Genomic DNA, 12654 nt, shown 5'->3' with positions numbered 1-12654 from the left:
CAAAAATACCCTCTTTGATCTTGGCATCAGTTATTCTTGGGAACATCTGTCTTAAATAACGAAAACCTTCCCCTTCCTTGTTCATTGCTTTCACAAAATTCTTCATGAGTCCCAGTTTAATGTGAAGAGGAGGCAAAAATATCTTTGTCGGGTCAACAAGCGATTCATGTGCTACATTTTTCTGTCCTGGAACTAACTTTTTACGGAGTGGCCAGTTCTTTCTAGAATAGTGCGACTCTCTGTCTCGGCTGTCCCATTCGCAGATGAAACAGCAGTACTTTGTATAGCCAAGCTGCAGTCCTAGTAACAGAGCAACGACTTTGAGGTCTCCACAGATATTCCAGTTATACCTGGTATACTGGACATACTTTAGTAACATTTCCATATTCTCATATGTTTCTTTCATATGTGCTGCATAGCCAACAGGTACTGAAGGATAAACGTTGCCATTGTGCAACAGAACAGCTTTCAGGCTTAACATTGACGAATCAATGAAAAGACGCCACTCTTCCGGGTTGTGATCACAACCAAAGACCGAGAACAATCCTTCAATGTCACAACAGAAACAGAGACTGTCGACTTGTGCAAAAAATTTGGTTATATCATGATGCCGGTCTCGAAACACAGAAATTTTCGTACCTGGTGATAGCAAACACCATTCCTGCAGTCTCGAACCTAGCAGCTCAGCTTTTGCTTTTGACAGACCCAAATCTCTGACCAAATCGTTCAATTCGGACTGTGTTATCAGATGTGGATCGCCTGATGAGGATGGTTCAAAATCCGGGTCAATGTCACTGTTAGAACCCTGCACTGCAGTTTCTTCATCTGGTTCGTCTAAGGTCCAATCCTCTGGTGGTTTCGGAACTGGAAGACTGTCATCATGTGGCATGGGTCTCATTGCTGAAGGCAGATTAGGATATTCAATTGACTTCTTGTTTTTGGCAGAGAAACCAGACACATTAGTCAAACAGAAATAACAGTCCGTCACATGGTCTTTCTGTTCTCGCCATATCATCGGAACAGCAAATGGCATCGTCTTTCGAGTACCTCTGAGCCAGGCTCTCAGACTAACAGCACATGTCGCACAGCAAATGTGAGGCGCCCATTGCTTGTCTTGATCACCTATTTTGCAGCCAAAATACAGATGATAGGCTTTCTTTACAAGGGCAGTCATCGAACGTCTCTGAGGCGTAAGTGTATATTCCCCACAGATATAGCAGAATGTGTCGCGGCTGTTACGACACCGACGAGACATATTGCCCGACACCAAAACGTCTATAGCATCAAGCTTACTTACTGTTATATTGCTACAGCTACTATACTACTATACTTTACTATACTGATACTATATACACACACGGACTATCTATATTAACCAAATGAGCAGGATCGGTGTATGGAAGCCACCATTATAGCATGGTGAGACAGCGCAAGCTCGTTCAGACCTGCCCAGACATGCCCAGGATGTCATCTTCCATAAAACAGCTTCCAACCTGGCTAGATTTTATGCATGGACATACCCAGGCGGCACAAACCGTTGTTGATAAGACACTTATGGGAGAAAAAATTGTTTGCATCCAAATATAAGAAAAAATCACGACAAAATTGAAGATTTCTCTGAAATGGTACGTGATGGGTAATTTTTGATGTAATATTCATGATCAGCACCCAAAATTCTATAAGAAACACCCAGCAGTGTTCAGGAAGCAAAAACTTTGTTGTGCAGTGTAATGTTCTCTGAGGTGGGAGGGAGGGAAAGGGGATCTGCAAACTTCAAGCTGGAATCTGGAAGCTATGTGGGTGCCGGATGATAATTGCTTAGCTCTGCGGACAATGGCACTGAATATTGCTGGCAGCCGCATACTGCCAGCTCTTCCCCGACTCTGCTCTCAGTATGGCCCTCCCCTCCAGCCTGCTTAAATTGCTTTGATCCCATAGTTTCTTTCCTCAAATAAAACTGCCAAAGTATTAGTTCCTTAAAAGTTTATGCCATACTCCAGATTTCTTACCTTCATTCTTCCATTTCGTATTGCAGGCCCATCTTCTGCTAACCTCAATATATACAAATCCATTTTGTATTCCCGTCCTCCTCGAATACTAAACCCAAACCCTTTGGCGCCTTTCTCCAATTCAACAGTGAAATAATCAAAATCCTGCAGAGGCAAAAAAAAACAAACAAAAATTACACAGAGATATACAATCATTTTTGGGCTCAAGAAAAACTGAAGGAAAAAAATTTCAAAGGGTAGTCACTTTGGGTTTTTTTTTAAAGCAAGGTATATAGTCCCATTTTTTTGGAACTGGATATAATATCTTTAAATCCTCAGTGAGATTGGGGGCAGGGCGGAAAACGCATCATACTGTGTGTACAGGTTCTCAAACGCAGCCAAAATGCCTAGAAAAAAATGTTCTTAACTCACTGCTCAGATCTGGGGCTGATCCTTAGCCAAAAAGAAGAAACTTAGATCTACAGTCAAAGCTTGAAGTTAAACTATAAGGGTTTACATCAGGGGTGTCAAAGTCTCTCCTCGAGGGCCACAATCCAGTCGGGTTTTCAGGATTTCCCCAATGAATATGCATATAATGAAAGCAGTGCATGCAAATAGATCTCATGCATATTCATTGGGGAAATCCTGAAAACCCGACTGGATTGCGGCCCTTGAGGAGGGACTTTGACACCCCTGGTTTACATCCTTACGGAGAGAAAATAATTTAGAAATGATTTTTTTCCTATGATTACTGGACTTAGGGCTAAGAACATAAGAACATAAGAATTGCCATACTGGGACAGACCAAAAGGTCCATCAAGCCCAGTATCCTGTTTCCAACAGTGGCCAACCTAGGTCTCAAGTACCTAGCTAGATCCCAAGTAGTAAAGCAGATTTTATACTGCTTATCCTAGGAATAAGCAGTGGATTTCCCCAAGCCATATCAATAATGGTCTATGGATTTCTCTTTTAGGAAATCATCCAAGCCTTTTCTAAACCCCACTAAGGTGCGCTAGCGTTTTTAGCGCGCGCTAACCCCACGCTACCTGGCTAGAACTAATGCCAGCTCAATGCTGGCGTTAGCGTCTAGTGCGCGTGGCATTGTAGCGCGCACAATTCTGCGTGCTAATGCCCTAACGCAGCTTAGTAAAAGGAGCCCTTACGGTGGCTTGCTCTCGCAGGGTTTTGAGGTAGCCACATATTTTGGGACACATCGATTCAGATCTAGCCTTTCATGCTGGCAGAACACTGGCGCTAATCGAGGATGTTTCCACGAACTGGTCTTTGATCTAAAAGAGTCGCTTCTGGGAATCTCTGTGCCTGTATATTATATCCTTACGCCAGGCACTCTTTCAGCTGTTACCACAATTTTGACAAAATTGGAAAAAATTATAGACTGCTTAATGTGATGCTCTTATCCTCTGTAGTTAGGTTTCTCATATTGCACCAGATTTAACTACTATTAAGGGATTTCCACCTCCATTCCAGGACTCCGTAAACATTTTCTCTTGCTGAGTTTACATTCTGCTCTCATATTTTTTGCCTAATGTCAAGTTGTTTCTTAATATTATACATATTTGTTCAATGTGCTTCATGCTGGACGCTCATCTCTATGAACTTTTATTCTTGCTCTAGTGACCTCAAAATTAAACTACTGCAATTACCTTTATATAGGTCTTCTGTCCACAGGCTGTAGCTCATACAGAATGCCTGGTTATAGGTAGTTTATAATTTTAAAGTGTTTGGGGCTTGGGCAGATGAGGACAGAACTTGAGGGATGGGGCAGGGGATGGAGATGGAGATAGATCCCACGGGAACATGGACAAATTTGCCCCCGTGTCATTCTCTCCTCGCATTATACCTAAGACAAATTCAAATTTAAATTTTCATCAGATTTTGTAAGGACACAAGGGTCCTAACACACTTTCCCCGAATCTTCATAGTTATTAAACACTTTAGTTATTTGATGGATATATTTCTGTTTGTATTTCATAGTACCATAGTAGATGACGGCAGACAAAGACCCGAATGGTCCATCCAGTCTGCCCAACCTGATTCAATTTAAATTTTTTTTTCTTAGCTATTTCTGGACAAGAATCCAAAGCTCTACCCGGTACTGTGCTTGGGTTCCTACTGCCGAAATCTCCGTTAAAACCTACTCCAGCCCATCTACACCCTCCCAGCCACTGAAGCCCTCCCCAGCCCATCCTCCACCAAATGGCCATATACACCAAATGGCCATATACTGGCCTTAGTTCAATTTTTAATATTATTTTCTGATTCTAGATCCTCTGTGTTCATCCCACGCTTCTTTGAACTCAGTCACAGTTTTACTCTCCACCACCTCTCTCGGGGTTTGGTAGATCTTCTTGATGTAAACCACTTTGAATTCTCAAGGTATAGCAGGTTATAAATAATTTTTTATTATTATCATCATTATCTGTCTTACAATGTGTAATCTATGAGCCCAGGCCCAGGACTTGAAGTTTCTCCTGCATAACCCTTCCTTGTTTAGCTCTGTATCTTTCCTCTTGTCCTTTCCTTAATTCTCCCTATGTATTCTTTCTTGCTGGAGATAGATGTTTTCTCCCATCATCTATCTCCATTTTTTTGGACTGTAAACTGCTTAGATATTCTTGTTTATAGATGGTATGTTATATTAATCAGGTTTTCTATTCCACCTTTACCTATTCAGTTCAAGGTCAGATACATTACAAAAGGTTGGGTCAGTTACCCAGGAAGTTACAATGGACAGATTGACGCGGTCATTCAATAGGGTTGCTAATAAAGGTAGATCAGTATAACTATTAATACAGTTAGATCATAGTTTCAAATATATAGTTACAAGTAGGTCATTGTTGGTTCTTTATTTGGTCCCAGGAATTGCATTAGATAGTTTAGAAATGGGCTTTTACAGTTCCCATTTCAATTACTTCAGGGTTCGCCCCCTGTCTTGGTGGGGTATTAAGAGGAATAAACTTGAACTTGAAACTTAGGGCTCCTTTTACAAAGGCGCGCTAGCGGGGTTAACGCATGCGACTTTTCATCATGTGCTAACCCCAGGGCCGGATTTTCCTATAGGCTAACTAGGCTTCAGCCTAGGGCCTCAAGATCAAGAGGGGCCTACATTCAAATTGTTAGCAAAATTAAAATTACACTATTCTAAAAACAGTGAACACTAAAACACTGAACCGAAAATAAGGAGAATTCTACGCTTCGGGATCGGAACCGGCTCCGGCTGCAACGGGGCGCCGACTCGGCTTCTCCCTTTCTTTTTCTCGCCCTGGGAGGAGGATCGGGGAGGGAAAGACGTCAGTCCGGAAACAGCTGGGCAAAGCCCAGCCCCGCGGGGAGAGAGGCAAAACGTGGATCCGTCAGGAAAGGGCAGCCCAGACTGGCATCGGGGGTGGGGTGGGGGGTTTCAGTGGAAGGGGGATGGGAGGCAGGCGGGCATCGGAGGGGGGGGTGAGGTGAGGAAGGACGCACTGGGGACACTATGGACATAGGAAGGGGCAATGCTGTGTGTTATGTTTGATTAGTTATTGTTACAAGTACTATATATGGTGCTGAGAATAAATGTCCAAATAAGTGTTCTCAACTTTTTTTTATTTGTTATCCGTGTCACATTTTTTATAAAAGTTAGTACCAATAACAACATGTTTCATTTAACATATTGATATATATCACAGTAATGATGTATTTTATTATCTCTCATGTAATTTACAAACTTAAAAATGGGAGGTGAAAGGGCCTCATAAGTGGAATAGCCTAGGGCCTCTTTTCATCTAAATCTGGCCCTGGCTAACCCCCGCGCTGGCCAAAAACTACCGCCTGCTCAAGAGGAGGCGGTAGCGGCTAGCGCATCTGGTGGCGCAGCGTGCACTATTACGTGCGTTAAACCGCTTGCGCGCCTCTTTAAAAGAAGCCCTTAAACTTGACATGGAGAAAAATTCAAGTCTGTTGAAGTTAGCATTACTGTATTGTATTACAGTGTTCCCCCGCGAATTCACTCATTCATGGTATTCTCTGCCCGCCTCTTCCTGTACTAAAGTGAGGCTACACCAATCAGGAGCTGCGCGTCAAAGCAGCTCCTGATTGGTGTAGCCTGACTTTAGTACAGGAAGAGGCAGGTGGAGCATATCGCAAGGCGATTTCCTTCACTCACCGGCCCTCTCCTGCCTCCCCAGCCGAAATACCGTATTCGTGGTTTTTCAATATTCGCGGGGGTTCCTAGAACAGAACCCCCGCGAATATCGGGGGAGTAATGTCTATTGTATTTCTGCCTTTAACCTCTTTGCTTTTAGTCCAGTAGAAAACGCATTTTCTAGTTTCGTTTGCTTTAAAGAAGCCATTTCAGCACTTTTCCTTTTTATATTTTAAAAATATATTGCTTAATTATTCAAAAATAACTGCCGGGTATGAAGAGCTCTTCAATCAGCCAGCCATTCTATTGCGCTGCCAAGGATAAGAAGGGGCGGAAAATTGTTTAAGGTAATGATTGTGATGATAATAATGTATTTTCATATAGTTTTTCTGATTCTTTCAATTGTATACGTTATAAAAGTTTGAAATGCCAATAAAGATTTACAAAAAAAAAAAAATGTCTATTGTATGTGATTTACCGCTTGTACATAAGTATTAAGCGGTTTACCAAAACTAAGGGCTCCTTTTACAAAGGCACGCTAGCGGTTTAATGCATGTAATACCGCACGCTAAACCGCCGGCCGCGCTAGCCCCACCGCCTCCTCCGATGAAAAGTAGCGCGCATTAACCCCGCTAGCGCGGCTTGATAAAAGGAGCCCTAAAACATTAGGGCACATTAACTTCCCTCACTGCCCTAAGCGGGCTCAGAATCTAAAAGTAAAGTGCCTAGGAGATAAACATCATTTGTATGAAAGATAAATTGGAATACTGGAACATCAGATCTAATAAAATAAGAAAATGTATAAGTTACAATTACAAATAGAAAGAAACAACTGGAAATAAAGGAAGATATAACAGAAAAAAAAAGAAAGCTGAAATTGCTAGGTTTGGGTCACCTCCCCCTGTACATGGATGCAATAACAGAGCATGATGCTGTCACCGCTGGTGTTATTGATGGTGGTATGTTTCTCACCTGCAGCCTTACATAAGAAATCTGACTATATATATTTTTTTTTAACAGCCTCTGATCTATGGAACACAGGCTTCTTCTTTAGCGGAATAAATACAGCTCAGCCCTCCAAGGATTAGGTGATTCACTTTTAGTGCAGGCGTGAAACTTGTCTGCCTCCCATTCCAGTTTCCACGTGTCACCCCCCACTCAGTTCTTGAGCCGTTTAAACCTTATACATCAATCTATCAAAATACAGTCCTGTAATATATTATATCTGCGGCACAAGTCCCAGGATATTTGTCCTGTTCAGAAGACAGGCAGACTGAAGCTTATTACCGTCCTTACAGCGGAAGCTTTTTTTGTTTTTGTAGAATGCATTCTGATATGATTTATACAGCCCTCAAAGCGCCAATTATTTATAGCTATAACTAAAGCAACCTAATGGGTCCTTACTCAAATAGGGAATCCAACCAGATCGTTCATTCGGATAAAGGAATATGTTATTATTTATTGCATTTTTTATATGAACTAAGATGGCAATTCTATGACAGGGTGCCCCTTTTAGGTACCTCAATGCTGTTCAAGGAGTGCCTGATCTATAATGGCACTACTACTATTTATTATTTCTATAGTGCTGAAAGGCGTGCGCACCGCTGTACATTTTAACATTCAATACAGTCCCTGCTCAGAACAGCTTACACCTCAATTCCATTCTAGAATACCTGTGTGAACTTGCACTGGAATGCTAAAATGTAGGCATGGCCAGTTACACCACGCGTCCCTTCCACCGTACCTCTTTTAACGTTCCCGGTATGGGCAGCAACCCCCAACCTGCTGCTCGCACCAGCATCAGCTCTTCCTCTGACGTCACTTCCTGGACCTGCACCGAGGAAGTGATGTGAGAGGAAGAGCCGACGACGGCGCGAGCAGCAGGTGGGGGTTGGGGTCGGGGTGGACAAGAGGTCGGGGGAGGGGTATAACTGGCCGCGCCTAAGTGCAGCAGGCTTCAAGCCTAACTTATAGTATTTGATATGTACATCTAAAAGCACATTTTTTTCAAATGGCTCTCCCGAATTGAATAATGGAATGGGGACCGCAATCTGCCTTAATTTGTATTCATTTGTACTGATTTGTGTTGATTTGGGTTTATTTATTTCCTATAACAGTTTTAGTGGATATATTTTAGAAATGTTCATTTCTCTGATGCTCTCAAGCTCTGCCAGTGGCGGATCTGAGAAGTGTGCTGTGCTGGGAGTTGTATTAAGACCTGCAGTAAATATGACTCTTTGCTATCAGGCCACTTTCAGAGCCTTTTCTATCTCTTAAATTTGTTTTATTTTATTTTCTATTTTCTTTAATTTTTGATCTTGGAAATGTATTATATGTTGTTATTATATATTTTTAGTTATCAGGTACTTCGGGACAGATAGGGTCGTTTTTCTCAAGTACCTAATTTCATTTTAATTTGATACACTGTAGGTCAGTAAAATGCAGGAGCGGTAGATCAAATCTTAAATAAGCATAAACTCTGCCCATACCCCACCCACATGTATACCCCCTGGCATTTGCATACCATTATAGAATACCTCTTAGGCTGCCACTGTGTGCAGGTGTTACTTTTTAGTGCAAATGCTCATATAAAAGTTTGGGTTGGCAGCAGGATGCTTTTTCTTTTCCGGGGGGGGGGGGGGGCAAAGGCTCTGCCCTAGCCCCCGCAGGATCTCCCCTTTTCCAGCTCCCGACTCACCCACCTACCTTCCCTAGTCTCTGTAATTTTAAAATCTTCTGGCAGCCATCGTGCAGCGTCATTCTGCAGCGCTTCTATGAGCGTCGGGGAGCAGCGCGGAGCATTCAGTGCGGCTCCCTGCGCTAATAACCGCTATCACGGTTTAGTGAATGGGGGGGGGGGGGGTTAGTTAGATTGGCCTCCACACGTAATTCTGCCTTCTTTGCTTCTGTTCCATATTTGTGGCATTCTCTTCTAATTGAATTACGTAGTTAACTTTTTTATATTAAGTTTAGAAGCTTACTGAAGACCTATCTTTTTGGTTTAGCATTTTCGTAGATAGGATTTTATTTTCTGGGGGGGGGGGGGGAAAAAAAAAAATAAATCTATAGCTTCTTGGATTGGAACTCACGGAGGGACTCCAGGATGCAGCTTTTGTATTTTGTGTTGTATTTTTACCAGCTATGCATTTTAATCTTTTCTTATGACACTGGAGTTCCTTTTTTTGTTGGTTTTTAATTTTTGAAAACCGTTTTGATGTTATGGCAAAGAGCAGTGTATAAATAGCGATAGACATAAACATACCTGAAACTGCCTGTAGTCTGGCAGCGGATATTGCCTGGTGTCAGGGGAATGCTGTCTATAATCTATCAACGGAGGCTGCCTGTAGTCCAGTGGTGGCGGCTGTTGGTAATCCACGACGGGAGGATGCCTGTACTCCACCGGCGGCTGCCTGTAGTCTGTGGACGGCTGCCTGTAGTCTGTAAACGGAGGCTGTCTTATGTCTGGCTTTACATCCTGCCTCGCTTTGACTTCCGACCTGTAACTATATGAGGCAAACAATTCATTTGGTTTCTTAAAGTGTCAGATCATTTGGTCACGCAAATGCGACACAACAATAGCTCAAATGTTCAAAAGCTTCAGCTACTAATATAGCCCAAGGGAAGAAAAAAAAAAAATGTGAATGATTTTGTACCTGTTCATTGCCTTACCCATTGCTTTCAACATTCTCTATTCAGCCCTTGGACCCTGTGCAAAGGCATCAAATTTTGTATAATTTTGGTTCCCTAATTAAAATGCGCAGGTCAATGGCGGGCCAACACCTGCGTGCAGGACCATTGCGTGCCACCGTTTCCAGCGCTTTTACAGCTTACTGGGAGCTTTTTGAGGGGGGGGATGGAACCCCCAGTACACTTGTAAGTGGTTGTGCTCCCATTGGGGGGGGGGGAGTTTGGGAAGGGTCAATACACTGAAAACTTCCATTCTCTCGCTGTTCGGGAGTTTTCAGTGTACTGGGGGGATCCCCGCACCCTTGCAACAAAATGGATCCTCACTCTGTAGGGAAATTCTTTCCAGAGCTGAAACTCTTCTTTATCATAAATCCAGAAATCCAGACAGGACACACAGTGATTCTTAATCTTTATCTTTATTATTCTTAGAAATTGCTTGCCCCAACATTATGGCCCGAGCGATCAAAGGAATCATAACTGATTTAATGAGCCACTCGCAGTTTCACTGTACCAGCCGTGTGTACTTACACGTGCATGGCTTAATCTTTGAGACAAGCATATGCTACTGGCAGGATCAACCAGACTGGGCAACATTTAATGTGCACTAAATCCATTAACATACCTTAGTATGAGGGGCATTCGATAATTTATCTACCTGAGTATGAAAGAAAGTAGCATGTTGAAACAAGTCTCTACATTTTGTAACATGTCTCAAGGGTTCAGTGCGAGTTTAACATTACAAAAGACAGGATGTCAGGAAAGTCCTCATGTGAATCAAATAAAAAAACTGCTAGATTTGGAGCACCGTTCAGTGATAAAATTCTTACAAAAGAAGGTAAAAAGCCAAAGGAGATCTATGAAAGCATGACTGCAATTTATGGTGAGTCTGCCTCATCATTCTACAAAGTAAACTTTTGGAGCAAGCAATTTAAGTGGGATAGAGAGTCCACTGAAGATGACCCTCACACTGGACAAACTGTGGAAGCAACTTCCACAGAAATGTGCATGAAAGTCGAGGATTTAATTTTGTTAGGTAGACAAATTAAGGTTTTCTGAATAGCTGAAGAAATGGGCATCTCGTCAGGTACAGTTTGGAAAATAATTCATGAAAAGTTTGGCATGTCCAAGGTTAGTGCAAGATGGATTCCAAGAATGCTGATGCAATGTCAGAAGGCCACAAGGCTCCAGTGCTCTCAGGAGAACTTGAAGATGCTCCATGAAGACACCTGGAATGTGCTTCTAGAGAGCGTAATAGGGCAGAGTACAGTATTGGGGTTCAAGAAAGGATTGGACAATTTCCTGCTGGAGGGGTATAGATAGAGGATTACTGCACAGGTCCTGGACCTGTTGGGCCGCCGCGTGAGCGGACTGCTGGGCACGATGGACCTGAGGTCTGACCCAGCAGAGGCATTGCTTATGTTCTAAAGTGAATTTTTTTCATTTTTGGTAACTGAAGATGAGACTTGGGTCTATCACAGAGGTCCTGAGTCCAAAATGGAGTCAATGCAGTAGAAGCACAAGTCATCCTCTACCCTAAAAAAGTTCAAGACATAAAAATCTGCATGCAAAATCATGGCAACTTTCTTCTGGGATGATGAAGAACCTTTGCTTGTTGAGTTCACACAAGACAACCATAACCAGGGAGAATTACGCCAACACAATGATCGCTTTGTGGGAGTCAATCAAGGAGAAAAGACAAGAAAAACTCACAGCTTCTTCATGACAATGCACCGGTGCACATGTCACGACAATAACAGGCTGGCATCCTAGAATGTGGGTTTCAGCAGCTGAACCATCCACCCAGTCCTGACCTAACTCCCTTAGATTATTTCTTGTTCCAAGTTTTGAAGAAATCTCTCTTTGGACAGTGGTTTTCAAGTGATGAAGATGTCAAGGAATCTATGACATCCTGGTTTGAAGGTCAAACAAAAGAATCCTTATTAACGGGGTTAAAGTCATTATAGGAAAAGTAGATGAAGTATATGGAACTATCGTATACTGAAGAATAAAACAAAATTTTTTGGAAAACTCTTTTTTTTTCTACTGAGATAGATAAATTATTGAATACCCCATGTACAAGAACACCCCCCCCCAAAGAGTCTAGTCCAGTGGTTCCCAACCCTGTCCTGGAGGACCACCAGGCCAATCGGGTTTTCAGGATAGCCCTAATGAATATGCATGGAGCAGATTTGCATGCCTGACACCTCCATTATATGCAGATCTCTCTCATGCATATTCATTAGGGCTACTCTGAAAACCCGACTGGCCTGGTGGTCCTCCAGGACAGGGTTGGGAACCACTTGTCTACTCCCTTACCTTTTACCCCATGATGCGCAGTACGAGTAATATCTAGGAAAGCACTCTCCAGCTTAACAGGGACTTTGCCCAAGAACCTGTTCTAATAACCTTATGCCAGTACTCTTTGATCTTGGCACAGGCCCAAAAATGGCACTGTTAAATTGCTTTGAAAGTTCTCCCCATGTTAAGGGGGCATCGTCCATAACAGTTCTGCTAAAATCAGTGGGTAAGGGTATAAAAATAAGCTGTGCTATTTTCTACTGGTACATACTGCTAAGACCATTTATCTCTGATAAGACCTGTTAGAGCTACTGTCATCTTTATTTGCTTTGACCGAAATTAAGATTTATGGACAATATCGAGCACTAGGTACACCATGTCCAATGCTTGAAATAATTCAGAAAAGAATTTAAACTTGTCATTTTTGGTACATCGTTATTGGTGTTTGCAGACTTATCTAATCTCCTTCTCCCTGTAAATTTTAAGGGTTAAAAATAGCAAAAAAAAAAAGGGCAGAGAAGCTACAAGCCGATTTGG

General features: G+C 42.4%; 1 protein-coding gene across 6 annotated transcripts in view; it reads right to left on the bottom strand.

Annotated features, from left to right (window-relative positions):
- MAGI2 (membrane associated guanylate kinase, WW and PDZ domain containing 2) overlaps positions 1–12654 on the bottom strand; it is a 1098994-nt gene that overhangs the window by 92306 nt on the left and 994034 nt on the right. For all 6 annotated transcript variants that reach the window (XM_033957935.1, XM_033957936.1, XM_033957930.1 and 3 more), the window contains 2 exons: positions 9395–9635; positions 2010–2153 (listed from right to left, as the gene is read on the bottom strand). In XM_033957935.1, the coding sequence (XP_033813826.1) occupies positions 2010–2153; positions 9395–9635 (385 nt within the window). The remainder of the gene's footprint in view (positions 1–2009; positions 2154–9394; positions 9636–12654) is intronic.

This window comes from Geotrypetes seraphini, chromosome 9 (genome assembly GCF_902459505.1).
Source record: "Geotrypetes seraphini chromosome 9, aGeoSer1.1, whole genome shotgun sequence".
Lineage (NCBI taxonomy): Eukaryota > Metazoa > Chordata > Amphibia > Gymnophiona > Dermophiidae > Geotrypetes > Geotrypetes seraphini.
This window is presented reverse-complemented; position numbering and strand designations above follow the sequence as displayed.